The sequence below is a fragment of the Tinamus guttatus genome, unplaced genomic scaffold, assembly GCF_059628265.1.
Source record: "Tinamus guttatus ecotype Peru unplaced genomic scaffold, ASM5962826v1 Tinamus_guttatus_pri_ptg000211l, whole genome shotgun sequence".
Classification (NCBI taxonomy): domain Eukaryota; kingdom Metazoa; phylum Chordata; class Aves; order Tinamiformes; family Tinamidae; genus Tinamus; species Tinamus guttatus.
Genome location: NW_028288745.1, coordinates 4,080,924 through 4,099,136, shown reverse-complemented (window position 1 = coordinate 4,099,136; position 18,213 = coordinate 4,080,924). Strand labels below are relative to the sequence as shown.

The 18,213-nt window shown below is 44.4% G+C and overlaps 1 protein-coding gene across 1 annotated transcript; it reads left to right on the top strand.

Moving 5' to 3' along the window:
- The first annotated feature begins 13,772 nt into the window (after positions 1 to 13,772).
- RGS2 (regulator of G protein signaling 2) lies at positions 13,773 to 15,919 on the top strand. Its single transcript, XM_088524386.1, has 5 exons — positions 13,773 to 13,897; positions 13,994 to 14,095; positions 14,190 to 14,251; positions 15,092 to 15,258; positions 15,677 to 15,919. Exons 1-5 carry the CDS (start codon positions 13,773 to 13,775, stop codon positions 15,869 to 15,871), a joined length of 651 nt encoding a protein of 216 aa, XP_088380512.1. The 3' UTR covers positions 15,872 to 15,919.
- Positions 15,920 to 18,213: the final 2,294 nt, after the last annotated feature.

Below are 18,213 nucleotides of genomic sequence, written 5' to 3'. Positions count from 1 at the left end.
GCTGCGCACTGCTGCGTGTTCAGATTTATTGCAGAGTTTCTACTTGGCTTAAGTGTGAGGAACATCTTATGCACAGCGTGGATCATTCGAACCAGAGAATACCATCAATCAGAATTTTGTATATCTTTTTCTGTTTATCTTTTATACAAGTCAACTAATAATCCAGTTGCCAGTATTGAATTTGGAGTAAAAAAAAAAGTACTGTACCTACTCTCTTGCTTTCTTTTTTTGCTACAGTGCAGATGGAAAAATGTCCCTCTTAGGAGAAAAATGAAAGTGCTTTGCAAGGGCATGCTGTCCCCCACAGCATTCATTTTACAAAGTACATCTCAGTAGTCCATAGTGAATCACTGCAGCGAACCACTGTTGTAAATAGAGGCATCTTTAAAAAAAAAAAAAAAAATCATTTCACCCCGAAGAAACCGTCTTCCAGCTTTAACCTTCCCAACCTGCTTTCTGTTTCCCATTCTCCTCTAACACATGTGTTGGAAAACAAGAAGCCATGGCATCCTGCAAGGCACACGATGCCTTTTTTACAGTTACCAGTATCTGATTTCTGACCTTCTCCAAGGCTCTTGCTCTTTTTTCTCCATCCGCATTTCTCTGTTACCATTCATTTGTTTTGCAGCTGTGTTTTCACACTTAATTATCTTCAGTTAATGCCAACTTTACCTTGTCTCTGTCAGGGGAAGGGACAGTTCATATTCAGGTAGTTGGGTTTCGTTTTTGTTGTTGCTTTTTTGTTTGTTTGAAAGATTTTTGAACTTCATTCCTATGAAATGAGGATTAAACAAACATTCCACTCAGTAAAGAAAAATATCACATTCAAGACAGCTCAGATCAATTTATCTCAATATAATTCCAATGTTCACATTGTGATTATCAAGGTAAAACCAAGAAACCGCAAATATGAAAAAAAATGTTAGGGCATATGGGTCAAACGAGTCCTCTGGTTCATTCTCTGAATGTTAAGAGAGGAAGCACATTGCTTTTCCAGCTCCAGGAACAAGACCATAGCAATCAAACAACGGCTAGTGCTCGTAGCCCCGTTCGAGCAATACGGTCTCTCCAGAATAAGTTCATCACAGTAACCAAAGCACAGCAGTGAACAGGTTGCATTTAGTGGCTGGGTATCTCTATGTTCAATCCGCCAGCATTATGCTCCCATCTGTATAGACTGGCAAATAATAACTTCTCTGAAGACATTTTTTGATTCCTTATCTGCTAGATGACAAACCTAAATACTCAAGGGGGCTTCATGAGGCACAGGCATGTCGTAAAAGAGAAGGCATATCTCCTGGCAGCTCTGCTTTGGAGAAAGCAGGCATTAATAACATATAATAAATGTGATTCCAAACACAACTGCCTGGAGTTGCCAGGGCATCAAATTATGCTTTTCTTTGCCCACCTGGGAAGGTCCCCTGGGCCTGCACAAGGCTGCGAGCTGGTTTCTCATAGAGCTGTGCAGCGGCTTTGGCTGCTGGCTGTGCTAGGGGAGAGCGATGAAACCTCGTAAGATAAATAGCATGTGGCAGAAATAATGATGTTTTGGGGGAATTTCAGCATCCCTGAGGCATCTGTTTAGAGCAGAGCAACAAAAACGCCAATATTTATGTTACACCAAGCCAAGTCCAAGTATGTAGTGGGTAGAAACCAAAAGATACAGCTCTGCTTTTGCTCTTGCCAGCACTAAAACTTTCCTCATCTGCAGAGAACTGTGGTTATTTTCCTACTGAGGCACCTCTGCCCTCTTCAAAACTTATAAGCAAAATTCCCCACATCCTGAGCATATTTCTATGTCTTTAATCTCCCCTCCACTGCCATCTTAATGCTTCTGCACAAGCTATTAGGGACTGCATCTGGTTTCAAGCTGTTCTTTTGCTAATTATAAACCTTGCAGAAATGGACTTTCTCTTATTCTAGTCCCAGGAATTCCCAATTTTGGAATATACTTGGAGAAAAGGAAGGTAGAGGAGCACTTGCTACCGTTATTGCTGCTTGCGTCTTTCTAGTGACCCAAGAAGACTCTGTGCTGGGAGAAAGGCACTTTGGCAGCTCCTCTTTCCCTTTCTTTTTAGATCCAAGTTGACATTTTCGGTGTTGCACTGCAAGAGCCAGGATTATTAACATAAGTAACTGTCAAAGCCTTTAAGTATCGTACAGGGAAGTTCATTTGTTCACTTTTTCAAGAAGAGATTGGATTATTTTAGCATCTTCTCGGAGTGAAACTGTTATTCTTCCCTTCGATTTTGGGATGTGCGTAGGCAAAATAATGCTAGTGCTACATGTAAAAACATAAGCTGTTCCTGCCCTTGCAGGAAGGTGAGCTTGCACCTCTCTTTTCTCTATTGTAGGGACTAAAGGAGACTCTCCTTCTGAGCCCCTCACAACAGGAATCTTCACTGCAGAAACTGATTTCTAAAAACATACATTTTTAACAATCAAGTTTCCTGATTCTAGTATTTAGCCCATCAAGACAGCCCGCAACCACTGGAACCATTCATTGAAGCCTGTTATCCAAGCTTTCCAGATAGCCAAAATTCCAGCAATGATACCCACAAACCCCAACCCTAACCCTGTGTATGACCCCCAAATCATCCCCGGCCTCTGCCCCCTTGGCTGGCAGGAAACTCCGGAGGCCTCCCTGGCTCTAGGCTGGTGCTGGCTGCTGTTCGCTGAGCAGCTCTATGGGCTGCCCTGCACTGGGGTGCCTGCCATAGCACTGCTCATGGGCTCTCCTATTCCCGGGACCTAGCTTGTTATCTTAAAAAAAAAGGTCAGAAAACAGGGCAAATAAATTTAAAACCACGAGCATTATATTTATTTATTTAAAGGTTAAAACCTGGCCACCTCACAAGAACGTTGAACTGTACTGAGTATATTTTACTAATGCATATAATATTAAAAATGCATGCTTTATGACGTATTTATCCTTGTTGAAATCTGCTGATGAGAAAGAGGGAAAGACTAGCATGTTCTCCTTGTGAAGGAAAGGAATAATAATGTGCTTCTCTATTGCCCTCAGTTCAGGTTTAAAATGAAATGCTTCACAGGGCAAAAATCTATATACATTTTTAAGTCTTACTTCACCTTACTGCTGTGGTAGGGTATTTTTTCAGCAGTTACAGAGTCCAACGGAAAACAAAGGCATGACCCAGATGTAAATTAAATCAGTGGTGTCATCAGGCATCTCCAGTCTTTCAACCCAGCTCTGTTTTTCCCTATGTTATAAGTCTGATTTCGGAAAAAAGGTCTCCATTCTTATTTCTCCAAGTCATCATTACGAAGGGGAAGCCTTTGGAGCCACAAAACAGATCTGGTGTGAGCCACAAAACAGATCTGGTGTGAGAGAGAGTAAATACTGTCTTCATAACTTTATGTTTTACAGACCCTTGGATCATTACTTGAAAGGAACTACAAAGGGGTCTGGGTTTCCTACAGTTACCCAAAATGGAGACAAATCATTTAAATGGTGCAAATATTGAGCAGGAGCAGGTATTGAAGGGAATGCTGTGGAGCTTGATTTTCCAGCACTCAACAAAAAGTTTTTTTTTCCTCCTAAACTTATATCCCTAAGAAAATCCCCCTGTAGCTGTACCAAATCCAGGTTGGGATCCACTCGTGAACAGCGAGCTGAGGGGCGCTGGGCCTCTGCCAGCAGAAGCATTTGCGGGTTGCAGAGATTGAAATGGCTCCTGTTTAAAATCCCCACTGGTTATTCCTTCTTATAGCATAAATATTAAAAGTATATTATAGCATAAATATTGAACATATATTTTTGTATATTTTCTCTTCTGCAAGAATCAATTGCCTAGCAGCAGCCCTATTTTTCTTCACTCCTTCTTTGTTTGTACTGTAGTTTTCATGCAGAAAAGGAAAGACTCAACACAAGTTTCCCCCGCTGGGGTAAGTTAGTCCTTAGATGCAAAGAGAGGAGCCCCCAGGCACACACAGAACAGGTCTCGCCTGGGGAGGAGGCTCCCCTCAGCTGGCGGCTGAGAACAGCTTTCCCCTTTCTGCCTCTGTCTCTCCCTCTTTTCATTTTTATTCTTCCCCCAGAGTAACTTTGTTCGTACCACAGGGAGCCTGCTGCAGTGCAGGGATGGCCTGGAAGGAGCAGCGATCGGCCCGTTGGCATTACGCATCACAGCAAAACCTTCTTATTTGCAGGAACTGGGCTTTTCTGAGAGAAAACTGTTCAGATGGAAAATCTCCAAGCAGTTCCAGCTACGTAGGCATTTAGACCCATCATCCAGCTCATTAGCTATTGCTAATACCACTAAAACTTGTCCCCTCTGTGGGGAAGTGTCTCCATAGACCACCGCGACGGGCACCTCTGCCAGCCCTGGCTGCCCCTGCTTGAGAACCTCCTCCTGACCTGGCCTCATAACCCTGCCAGTTCGCTGCCGTTTTGCTTCTCGTAATGCATTAACGTACTTTTCTCACTTCTTTTATTTTTAATGGATGATTTAAGATTTTACAAGTGGCAGGACACTAAATTTTGCTTATCAGCTTTTATCTGCGCCTCATCTCCTTATCCCAGGCTGAGCCAGGGTAAAATTAGAAAGAGATGTTCTAAGTCTTGAGCACTTAAAAACGCTAGTTTGGCTCAGCAGACAGCACTAACTGAGAGGGATTATTTATACGGCCCTGTGAATGTCCACGTTACTGTATCACTAAATAAAGTATAAAGCCTGAGTCTGGCAAACACTTGAGCAAATACAAGGTCCTTAATTGTGGGCTTTTGCAGGGGGTTAATGCTTTAGATCCTAATTCTGCACATGAGAAATAAGTAAAACTTATAAACTCATTTTCTTAAATAGGAAACCCAGAAAGCAACAACTTTCTGGGTCCCTTCCCCTCCCAGTAGCCACAGTTGTTATACTAGGGATGTCAGGGGTCCTGCTTCTCTGCAGTTTTCATTTATGCATCTGCTATTCCAAAATGGTGCAAATCAAACAAGGAACAGTAATTACTCATTAATGCTTCTGTCTTACAGCTTTGGGACTTGCAACATTTTTGAGGGCATCCATAATTAACCATTGACTAAAATCTGCTTAAAAATACAGGTAAAGGAAACAGCAGTAAATGAAATGTTTAAGAATATTATGAACGTGTGCCTAGAAGCTGGCGGCTGTCTTGCCAGGCTGTGAAGAATGGGACTGTGGGAATGAAGGAACTGGCAGAGAAGCAGCTCAGTTTACGCAGAAACTGGTAAAAACCAACTTTGCAACGACTGAGCAAAGGGTCCCTGTGACGAAGTGAGCAGCACAGACGGGTCTCTTACGGGAGAGGCTCCCACCCCAAAACTGTCTCAGAGAAGAAAGAACCTTGGAGCTCTCTCTAATTACCCAGAACTCCCCAAAGCACAAAATGTTACTGCACTTGGGGAACATTCAGTCCAAGCTGAGCTCTGCTGTAGATTAGGATAATTTCATGTGCTGTTAATCAAGGAGTTTGTCTTAAAATACGTTAAAACTAGTCCTTAGATTCAACAAAAAACTAAATCTGTTATAAAAATTGCAGAAAATATTGTTACATGCACCCTGCACAAAAAAAAAAGTCATAAGTACATTAATTCTTTCTTATTAATGGCAAAGAAATGCAGAAAAAACACCAAGGATGAATGCTGCTCAACTCAGATATTATAAGCTGTTCATGACAAAGAAAATATATGGGCACAGTTTAGTACTCTGCTTTCTATGACTCAAAAAATCACTTAGTACCAAATTAAAATGATCTAAAAGAAGAATCTCATCTTCATAGTGTTATCTCTGCATAGTCTTTCCCACAGGTTTTCTTCTGCAGTGCTCCAATTGGTTGCTTTATAAAACTTCATCTCTTTTCCCAAACAGCAACCCAATGATTCTCAGCACTAAGAAAGAGCTGGTTGCTGCCCTCAGTGAAGGTCGTGACTAGCAGCAAGTCGAAACATAAGATATATTAGTTTACATACACCGCTGTGCTACACCCTTTCAGCTTTTAAAAGGACTACGTGGAAGCCAAGGTTCCCATGGGGTGAATACATTCATTCAGAAATTTGCCAGGATGGCCTTAAAGTCTGAGATTGAAAAGTCCAGAAATTATGTTACTGTAGAAACACCAGGATGCTTTCCAGGCAACCATTTCTCCAAGACTTCTGAAAACAAACAAGCGAAAACCTGATCAACCCCCCCCACTACATCCCACTAGAGTGGATTGAGTGCACTCTATTACCATTTAATTTTCCAGACCCAGTCCTTGGACAAGGCTTTCAGCTACATATAGGTCAGGCAGAACAAGGCAGAGGAAAACAAATCTCACACACGGTGCAGGACAGAGCAGCCAGCATAGATGCTCACACATTTTCAGTGTTTGATACTTTTCTATTTTTCCATTTCTTCCAATATATTGTCTGAACACAACGTGGAGAGGGGAGAGGAAAAAAAAAAAAAAAAAGAGCTATTCATTGGCGTTTTCCTTATCTGCGAAGAACCCCTGAACTGGAAAAATGCTGAACATCTCTAGCACACGGTAGCACCTGATCGGCTCAGTATAGCAGATGGGGGAAAAATATTCCAGGTTTCTTGTTTCTTTGTCCTTTGGGTAAATATTTATAAGTAAATATGCTCACAAATATGCTGTAAATGGTAATAAGCTGCTGGTTTCTTGTTTCTTTGTCCTTTGGGTAAATATTTATAAATAAGTATGCTGTCACCCTTAACGTAAATGAAAATGAGCTGCTGCTTGCAAAGGCTTAAAACATTGACCCAACATCGTCATTTATTACTGGTTAACAAAAGCAATTACGGTTACAGCAGACCCGAATATACCATTCTCAGAGCAGGAAAAAAACATTAAATACAAACAGTCAAACCAGAAAATATAGAAAAAGTAACCCTCAGCTTCGTCATCCTGTGGGTCACATCCCAGCAGGGTTTCAAACACAGCAATAAGGAAGCCACCAGCAGCTGTTTCTACAGCAGAAGACTCTTGAGCAGGGCTGACTGGCCCCTGTGGACACCCCTGTGTTGGACCATTCCCCAAGCAATAAAAAAAAAAAAAAGAAAAATAAAGGATATAAATAACTACAATATTTGCAATTATCTTCATGGATTGCAATCTGTTGACAGACAGGGATCTGATAGTCCTTTTGCTTGCCTATGAAATAATACTGGCTATAAAATAGAAGAACTGATAATTAAAACCTGGGTAGTGCAAAACAGACAGATGATAGGGAGAGATTAAAGCCAGAAGCAATAACAGAACTGGAGCAAACAGCAATAATTTTTCCTGATGATGGGCTGTAGACTATTATTTAGAAGTACAGTAGATGAGAGCTGAGTTGTCAGATTGTGCAAGATGCTGTGGGATACCCTGGATGTAAAAGGAAATTAATGTCTAATATTAGATTTCTCGATTCTTTTGTTCCAAAACGGTGCTGTATCTGTGACCAAACAAGAAATAGGAATGTAGTAAAATTAAAAGCTGTCATTTTTTCAGTCATAACTGAAAATCGAGTCTGTCAGGAGAGAAAATGAGTGGTCTAGTCATGCCAGTATAAATGTAAATGCAACCTGACAGGGAAAACAAAGGCAGCTTAGTGTTGGTTTTGACTGCAACAAAATAAGCTTTTGTTTCAACTCCAGGGTTGTTAGTTTTAATAAATGCAAATGAAGTAACATGGGGCAGACAGAAGATTTAGTAAAACCTATTCAAAGCAGTAAGCAGATATGACGCATTCAGAGGGGCTGTGCAATGTCCCAGAAAAGCAGAACAGAAGCATGTCGGGGACAGGCTGCCACCACATCCTCCTTTTCTCTCCATTTACTCACAAGCTACCTGCGTACAAACTGCCGGTGTAAGGTTATCTTCTTGTCCCAAGAGGTTTTTCACACATTAATCTCGTGTCTGGTTCCACAGGCCCACCCTTTCCCTACAAAATACGTGAGAAGATGCGTTCAGCATGTAACAGGAAGTAAGGATATAATCTGATATAACGAACAAAATCTTCTAGAGTCCGAAGTGTTACGTTGCACGCCACTAACCAAGTCATCTAGGCAAAGCCACAGCAGTGGCTAAAGCCTCCTTCTCCACAAGGCCTGGCTATGGCACGCTGGAGATGCCACAACATAAAGGAATTCATGCCAAACTGCCAACAGCAGTCATTAATGTCAGTGATATGTAAATAAAAAGCAGTTCCTGATTAAACATAATGATAACAAAGTTAACATTAAACTTAACAGAGTGTTTTGTCTGCATCTACAGTAACTTTCTTCCATATTTTGAAGTACACATTCAAAAGAGTCAAGAGATTACAACTATGATCACAAATACATCCTAACTCAACTCGAGCACTTTAGGAACCTGGAAGACGGAACATTTTGTTCTGTTTGCAGCTCGCTCTCCCCAGTCTCTAAATACCGCCTCCTAAAGCGCAGCTCTTTCCATTCAAAGAGCAAAACAAACCTAGGTTGTTTTTCCCTGCAGGTCTCAAGGCATCGCCCTCCTCCCCCTGCTCCCTTCCCCATCACGCAGCTCATGAGCCCCAGGTACCTCCGCAATAAGGCACCCAAATCTCAGGCCACCCCCGTGTTTTGCTGATGTCAAACAGAAGAGGATTTGACATTTCCTCAAAAATAAATTGCACGGTGAGTTGCAACACACACATCGCTCACACCAGAGCGGCCTTTGCAGAGCTGTGTCACGATGTTGGCTTAGAAGTTACAAGATTTTTCCGTTCCAGATTCGAGCACCTCTTGTCATTTTTTTGCCATCCACTCTCCTTCTCTGCCATGGTAAATCCGGTGCCTTGAGTAAATCTGGGTTGACTTCTGAATGACTAATGGACAGAAGGAGAAAGAGCCTTCCAAATTTGGCCATCAGAACCACATAGCTCAGGGCAGATGATCCCAACACTGCTGGAAAATCCAGCTTTGGGCATTTCAGCTACAGGCACTCGCTTTTCAGAGACTTGTATAAGATGAGACCAATTTCTAATCTAAAAATCATCAGGGATATTGGTACAGGACATGACAAAATTTTCAAGATAATTTTTGTTCTTTCCACATCTTTTTGCAGCTTACAAATACATCCTGTATCCTCTCTATCCACTGTTTCCTCATGGGTGATTTAATTCATAGGCAATTTAAGCCATTTTCTTCCAAATCTCAGTATGGGCAGAAAGGTTGGTTCCATTTTCAACTAGCAGTTTGGTCGCAAATCTCCTAGGAAACAAATTTAAGGAAAATGAAGCGAACCCCTCAGAGCAACACACCTCAAAGCTCTGAGGAATCCTACTCATGTTAAGACATCACCACAGAGTTTGGTGGTGATATTTTAAGAGCTTGAGACTTTTTCCCATGCGTAGGGATCCAGTAAGGCCCCGTTTGCTGCTTTTCCCCAGGGAACGCTGACCATGAGCTGATGGGACCAATGGCCCAGAAGAGCAATATACCTGCCTGTGGTGAGTACAGTTTACTTCAAGGACTGAGGCAATATTTTGAACAATTCATCATCAGGTGCAATACTACCTGTCAAACTACTTGGCTGACATGAAGGTTGTTTTGTTTTTAAATAGTATGTTAAGTAGAAAGAGAATGAGGCAGCTTTTGCTCGACTGAAGTTTCCAACAACTTTAATAAATGAATTAGCTTACAGTAAGACAGTTTCTCCCCTCACTGTCATCATCTATTAACTGTCATCCTAAAATAACTGTATTAAGGAAGGGAGAGAGAGGGGAAAAAAAAAAAAAAAAAAAAAAAAAAGGAAATGCTCCTTCTTGCTATTGTATTTGTTTTCCAGGAAGGCTCTCTGATGGGCAGCCTGACTGCTGGTGCCACCCAGCCTCCCCATGAGGCTGTTCTGGGAAAAGGCTTTGCTTGAACTTTCCCCCAGTCATGCAAAATATGAATGGAAAAAGTCTTTTCAAAACTGTGAGCATTTTGGGTGGTACAAGACTCCTTCCCCTCTTTAACGCTCAGCATTCTCCATGCTGTGGACTCTGCCCAGCCGTACCCGTTGCAAAAGGGGTCGATTTTACAATCTGCTGGCACTGGCTGGATCGATGCATGACCAATTCCACAGAGGCACCTGGAGAGCTTCATTAACTTGGGTTAAATAGTCATCAAAAGGACTGTGTGCTGAATTACACGCAGATGCTATACGGACGGTGCCCGTGGCCAGGCTCCACAAACACGCTGGGCTGCTTGATGTCCCTCGCACACCCCGCTGGGCAAACACAGCCCTTGGGGGAAGCAAAACAGGCTGCAATTTGGGCGAGACGTGGAGCCGGTGCTTTGCATCACCTGGTTAGCTTCAAACAAGATTAATCATTGCTCTTTCAATGAGGTGGTGTAATCCAGTTAGTGTCTGTCAAGAAAAATTTGATTGTTAAAAATACACCACTGGCCGCCGAGCTGTTTGTTTGCTGTATTGACAAAAGCTGCAAGCAAAGGGGATGTTCTGTTCTGCAAAATGCAGCTTGTTTTAACAGGCCTTGTCTCAGCTCCATTTACAGGAAGGATATGGGAACGCTGCCCCTCACCCCACTGATAAATATTCCACCTGTAAATATTAAACCTGGGAAACATCAGCGCAGTCTGGTAGAATCAGAAGCAGCTGCTCGATGCATAAATTCATGCTTTTTGCAGTTTTATGGTGACAAATGCCCACGTAAGAGCAACGTTATAGCGGGCGTGCAGTCCCAGCGTAGCCTCTTTTTGAGAAATTCACATCTATTTTTAGAATATAGTGCTTATATAAAACAGAGTGTGCCTGAGGGCTGGGAGCAATGAGGGCTCAGCAAGCTGTGCCTGGCTCATGCATTACTCAGGATTTTGCCATTGCGTGAAACTGGACCCATTTGCACTAGGAAACATTTTACTTTATTTAGGAAATAGCAAACATTTAATTGCTCCAATCTGTGTTAATCCACAGTGGTGCTAAATTTAGATCCAGAAACCACTTCTTCCAATAAATCTCAACTTGGATGCTTTTAGCTTTACAGTTGGAAAGTAGCAGTGGGCAAAAGACACCAGCCGCTCAGGAGCAGCCTGGAGCAAACAGGAGACCAAGGCAGGGACACCAATGCTGTCACATCAGGGGGCTATGTACCACTGAGGTTGCAAAAGGGATGAGATCTGCAAAATTTAATCGACAATTGAGACAAAGGGTTTGAGTAAATATCTTTCCCTATACAAAAAAGTATAGATTATTAAAGATTATTAAGTATAGCTATCTGTGTCAGTTCTGTTATTGATCTAGAAAGCAGCGCGCTGCTTGGCCGTACCTCCTTAGTGGTATTTAACAGCACATAACAGAGACAAAGCACTTGCAGCAGCAGCTGGGCACCTCTGCTGAGCTGAGCACAAGGGCTGCCCGGTGCCTGGGGCCCAGGGACACCACGCTCCGGAGCGGAGGTGAGAGCAGGGCTCGGCAGTGCTGCGGATGCAGCACCTCGGTGCCCTCCACCGCTCTCCTGCTCGGACACTCAAATGAACCATTTCCTAGACGCTGCCCCAAAACTGCCAAGCTGCAGATTAAAAACAGTGAAAATGCATGAACACACTCCTGTGCAACCTGCAAAAATGTGATAGAGAAAAAAGGTGCATCTTCACACCTTTTTTTGGAACTGTACATATTATTCCTTCTTTTGAATAATATTTTCCTGCTAGCCATAGATAACAAGGGCTAAAAAGCAGAAGACTTCTCAAACAACTCTGACGTATGCTTTGAACTACTGCAAAAAAGTACATCCCTTTCTCTTCATTTCAGGAAATCTTGACATAAGGTCTTCAAACAATTTTCCCTATGTTTTTCCTATTCTCTACATCTCCTCTATAGCAAGAGCAAACAAAAACTAGTGCTTTGGAAAATGCAGACGCAGATTTAAACACAGTGCATGCGAGCACTGTTCACTAGGGGCTCGGATAAGATCGCCACAGCTCTTGCAACACGTAACGTAAGCAAAGCAGAACAGACACGTCAGCTCCCATCGCACCCACAGGACATCCCGCAGCCGCCGACGTTAACCAGGATCCTGTATGGAGAGAACGTGAGCAAGAAGCCTCGGCAGAGGTGAGCACTTGTGGCAAGGAAAGCCTGAGCCCTGGTTTCATCACAGGCATTTCATTTGAAGATAGAATACTCCAGTAAGTACTTTTTATAAGGCCATCTAATCTCATAGTTCTATATTCAGCTTGTTTTTCTTTTTACCTGGAATATTTCCCCCCTTTTTTTTTTCCCCCCCTCCACTCTTCAAAGAGAGCCTTCCTTAACAGGCACTTTATTTTATGGGTATCCGAAAAAGCAATTAAAAGGTTTACAATAAATGGATCAGACAAACACATGATTCACGCTGCAATTTTCCATGCACCGGCTCCTGCCAACTTCACAATTTGGCAAATGCATGGGAATCTTTCAGTCCTACCTCTCACGTCTCCTCCAGAGGCATCAAGGCAGCATTTCACAAAGCTCCAGCAAGCTCTCATGGTTGATACAGAGGAGCCCTGAGCTCTTAACTGCTTACCCAGATCTCACTGGAGCTTGACTTTGGAGCCTCTCATTTCCCAGGTCTCTGGGCACATTTTACCCTGTGTCCCTCTAAACCACTCAGGAGGAGAACAGAAGTGCTTGGAAGCAGCTCAGCACAGCGCTGCCCATCACTCCGCTTCCGGCCTTATGCTCCCCCTGTGCCTCCACATGCCCCCTACCCCCAAGGTAAGACCCTCGTAACGATTCCCCCTGAAAAATATATGTAAAACATACCTGCTGCAAAGAAATCATTCAAGGCAATTGTGCAAAGTTTGGAGGATGGAATTTTATTTTCCTGAGACCCTCAATATATCCTGCAAAGGACATCCAGTAAGAGCACCGAAAAGCCTCCGTACTCGAGCGCTTCCACAAATTACACTGCATTAATTTTCTCCATGCATCTCATCTGCAGCAACCTGCCTTTGCACAGCTCTGAGCACACTGCAGCCAGGCAGGCTTTAGGACTGCAGCAATCCCTGAGGATCGGGCACTGGGAGCTGCACAGCTGCAAGGAAAGCAGTCAGCAAGGCGAGAGCCAGTCTCTGCAGGACAGGCATGGAGCACAGCAGGAATAGATGTGTTACCAGAGCAGAGGGAAAACCAGGGCAGGCTAAAGGGAAACCCTCACGATTCCCAGATCCAAGTTGTTTGGTCATGATGCCCTTACAGGGCTCTGCGGGCACGGATGGGCTGCACGGCTGTAGCGGCAGCAGCCCCGAGGCAGCGCAGCCCCAGGCAGCACGGGCAGTAGTTTGCACAACTCACTGGTAGGTGGCAACACCATGCAGGAGCAAAGTAACACACAGCCTCTTCTCCAAGGGATGGACCACCTGAGCCAGCTGCGGCGCGCCATGAACACCGGGTGCTCATTTATGTTTTCTGGAGTAACCCCTGCGTGCGCACAGACCACCCTCCAAAGCGGGCACCTTTGCAAAACGCTGGGAATGCGTCTCTGCTTCCCGGAGCAGAAAGCGCAGCCGCTTTTCAGCCGTCACATGCGGGAAGGGCTCCGCACCCGAGCGCTGCGAGAGGCCGAAACCCTCCAAGATACCAGAAAAATATATATAAATATTTTAAAAAGGAGAAAAAAATAATGGGGAAAAGCTCCCCGGGCGGCTCCGCGCAGCCCGTCCCGCCGCTGGCGAGCGCGGAGCCCGGGCGCCGCCCCCGCGCGAGGCTGCGGGCGGCTCCGCTCCGCTCCGCGCCGCCCCCCGGGCCGGCTATAAGGGCGGCGCGGCGGGCGCGGGGCGGCGGGCGCCATGCAGAGCGCGGTGCTGCTCGCGCTGCCGCGGCCGGGCGCGCACATGGAGCGCGGAGCGCGCCGCCGCGCCGAGGACGACAAGGACAAGGACAAGAAGGACAAGGGCCGCGTGAAGAGGACGATGTGAGTGGGGCTGGCGCCGGCGGGGAAGGCGGGAGGAGCGGGGGGGGATCGCCGCCTCTGGGCTTCCCGCAGCTCATCCCGCTCTCCTTCCCGCAGCATTAAGGACTGGAAGACGAGGCTGAGCTACTTCCTGCAGAACTCGTCCAACTCTGCCAAGATGAAAGGCAAGAAGGGCGGGAAGCAGCACACCTACTTCAGGTAACTTCTAGCAAACGCACTCGAAGCACCCCAAATACCCTACAAGCCCCTAAAATAACAGGAACAGTGGCCTAATGTTCTCCTTTTTCCACAGACCCTCTCCCGAGGAAGCCCAGCTGTGGTCTGAAGCTTTCGACGAGCTCCTTGCTAGCAAATGTAAGTTGGTCTTTACAGAATCACCCCTAGAAGCCTCTGCAGCCCTTTGCTCCGGGAAGGTTTCTTCCTTGCATGGCAGTGCACACAGCTTTGATTCTGCTCTCTGAAACAAGTACTTTAAACCATCTCAGAAAAATTTATAGAAATAAATTCAAATAATTATTAATAATATAAATTCAATAATTCAAAATTATTTTCAAGCCAATATTAAAACATTTTTATGATAGACTTTTTTTCCTCTTCTTCGTTTAACTGTAACCTTTGCAGCTAAACTAAACCTCTAGCTGGCATTGCCAAATACCAAAGGCACAGATCTGGGCTCTCTGCATATCAAGACAGAAACATTAAAATAATTTGGGAATTATTTTGCAACACTCATCAGAAGTTGAATGAACCCTTGGTTTTACTGCAGCCCTGTACTTAAACAGCAGGGCAAAAGACTAAGAAATAACATCACTGTTTGCTTTTTGAACTTCAAGTCAACCTTTCTGCTGCAAGAGTATTCCTTGGGTTTGTAGCACTGTCATAAATATTTACTCCAGTCTAAAGATTAGCATGAAAATCTCAACAGAATTTTCTTAAAGCAGCTGTGCACACATCACAAGAGGGTATATACAGACTAGAAACAGCTTTTTATTTTTGCTTTCACCTAAAAGCAACTAAGAAAGTGAAGCTTGCCAAGCCCTTAGAAGTTTAACTTTTTTTATGGAGTTTCAGTGCATGAAAGAAATAGAGCAGAACTGTAGCAAAGTGTTTTGCTCAGAACAGCCATGATAAATGGCTACATTCAAGATTCCTGAAATAATTGATGTATTTTTGCTATTTTCCCCTTTTCCCTAGATGGTCTTGCTGCTTTCCGAGCTTTTCTGAAGTCAGAGTACTGTGAAGAGAACATCGAGTTCTGGCTGGCCTGCGAGGACTTCAAGAAAACCAAGTCACCCCAGAAGCTGACATCTAAAGCAAAAAAAATCTACAATGACTTCATTGAAAAGGAAGCTCCTAAAGAGGTAAAAAAGCTACTTAAACACAACTGCTCTCTTCAGTGGGTTCATACAGCTCTGCTTTATTTCTCTGAGCTTATTTCACATTAGATGCCAAAAATCCATCACACAGGGCTTGCTGCTAATATCCACACCTAGAGAGAGAGATTCACTTAAGTGCCTTCTTGCCACATTGGAAAATGGCACAAGCAGCATTGTAGAGGGTCCTTCCACCTTCTCTCAGCTAGGGAAAATCAGAGCCTCATTTAATACTTGTAATATATTTGAGAGTTAGGAATGGAAACATAGCATCCTCCAAATTACTTAAAGAAGCTTCAGTAATTGAAGAGCAGAGTATTAGACCTGCTTCACTTTTCTCTTAACCTAGTAGAATAACCACCTCTTAAATGTAGTTCCCTGAAGTAAATGTCCTTTTCTCTTTCAGATCAATATAGACTTCCAAACCAAGAACATGATTGCTCAGAACATCCAGGAAGCCACACACTCCTGCTTCAGTGCAGCTCAGAAGAGAGTCTACAGCTTAATGGAGAACAATTCCTACCCACGCTTTCTAGAGTCTGAATTTTATCAGGAACTGTGCAAGAAGCCTCCCATCACCAGGGTGGCCCAGGCCACATGAGCAACTACAAGGGGCTGTGAGAAGCCTCTGGACTACCAAGCAAGAAGCCACAGCCGCTGGCAGCATCCCAAGCTGAAAGACTGAGATACCAAGGGCCTGAGATAGCTGGGGTCCTCTTGCCAGGCTGCATGGACAAGTACTGACTGTGGCACCGGGCCCGCGGTGAGGACGATGTTGGAGGGCACGCAGGGGCTGCCGTGGCGGCTGCGGGATGGACACTTTTCTGCAGGCTCTGCAGCGAGGAGGCAGCTCCACAGCAGAGGTGTCGGCACAGCAGGCTAGGGCAGCGCCTCCTCTTCGTGAGCACCGTTCAGCCGCGCGGCGCTGGGGACTTGAGTCATTGCTTACACACTGGTCTTTCCTAAACACCAACCAGGGCTGCCGTCATCGCTCCATGTCTTAACTCCGGTTGTGTAAACAGGAGGCTCCTAGCTGCAAACAGACACATTGGGCTGCTCTGTGACTGCTGGACTGTCACAGCAGCAGTATGAGATGAGAAGGGGCTGTAATTTCCTCCTGGAGGGGCAGGTTGTGTAACTGGGGGCTGAGGGCAGGGCACAGCCCCAGTGAACAGGCGCAGTCTATTACATACAGATTCGGATTGTATTGAATGTGAAAGCTGCATTAATGCCATAATCCTGTCTTGAGGACAGAAAGCTTCAGTGAAGTTTTTTATTATTTTTAATAAACTATTTTGATACTGAACTTGTTACTTGTTTTGCATCTGTGCAGACATATTGTCCAACACCAAAACCCAGAGCATGGGGATTGGGTGTCCCAAGCAGTTGGTCTCATAGAGGTGGGATTGCAATAGGTCTAGCCTTAAAACCATTGCAATAAGCATCAACAGGCAAGCACATTTTTCATGGAGTCAGAAACCCTTCAGGGCCATAGCTACAAAGTTTAACACAGGAGACCAGTTCCTCTACCTCCTCTGTTAAATCTCAGCCCTCCTCATTAACACAGTACCTCAAGAGATGGCTGGGTATTTGCTTAGATACAGGTACAGATGATTCAGATGTAGAGTCAACTAGAAACCATCAATAAGTTATGAGCTGTAACCCATGAAGGTACCAATCTCCTGAAGATCGGAGGCATAAGTCTCTATTTGGAAAGCAAGCATCAGAGCTAACGCACTAACCTGGCTGCTACTGTTAAAGGCTTCAGCTTCAGACTGAAGCATAAAAGCTTTTGTTAAAAAATATAAAAACCTGTGTGGAATCAGAAATCACACTAAAACTCTTGACTGGCTGCCAGGTGATAGTCCTCAGAGAGAAATCACTGATCATCAGCAACTAGAAAAATGCAGTAGCCATAAAATAACAATGTCCGAAAAGCAGTAATACCAATAATAGAGCTTTTACAAGCTCTAGTTTTGTCAGACCTGTGACTTGTCTGAATGTGAGCTGTTCAGACCCTGATCCCAGAATCCACTCTGCAGGTCACACCTGGGACTCTGAAAAGCCTCATTCTCAAACAGATCCACAACAGCCACTTCTTTAGCAACCCACTTCTCCAAGCAGCAAATACAAATATGAAGATTTCTGCTTCATTTTTTCACCTAGGTTGTTCAAAAGCAACTAGTTATGTGTGTGTGTATATACTATATATGCATATACATGCTACACTGCCTCCACTTGCAGAAAGAAATTTATTTGCAGCCAGTACATCCTGCATTTCTCCCAGCCTCCTGGAAGATCCTTGTGAGGTTTGGGGATGAAGCACACGAATTCAGCAGTATTTCTGGCAGGTGCCTGCAGGTGTGAGCTCCTGCATGCTGTACCTAGGATGTGCTCCCACTGCTCAGCACTTAGGCTCTGCAAGGGCAACCAGCCTCCCTGTTAGCCACATTTTCCTTAAATGACATGGAGATTTTGAACAGGGAGTGAGATGACCATGGAATCAGTGCCAGGAGTTTCTAAGCTTTGTTTCTCTCACAGCTAAACACACTATCAGTCTACAGCTATGGCCACATAAAACAAGTGGAAGATAATACTCAATCCAGCAATTTACTGCAATGGAGAAAGCTTTTTTCCATCCAGGAAAGATCTGGCTGACAATAGTTGCTTTCGCAGGGCAGCAAAAACAACATGAGGAGGTCAAAAAGCAAGAGCCCAAACGCACCAACTGGTGACTCAGGGCCAGGGTGGGAGCAATTCCATGAAACCCCAGGGGTTCCAGTGTAGCTGCGCTGATCTCTGCCGGTCTGGATATGGTCAGGAAGCAGTGCTCGGGGGTGCTTTCATGGGAAGAAGCATTTGCAATAGCAGCATGTGCCAGAGCTCCTTGCAGTGGCATGGGTGCTCCAGGGAGATAAGTGAGCTGGGAAACTTGAGCATGCT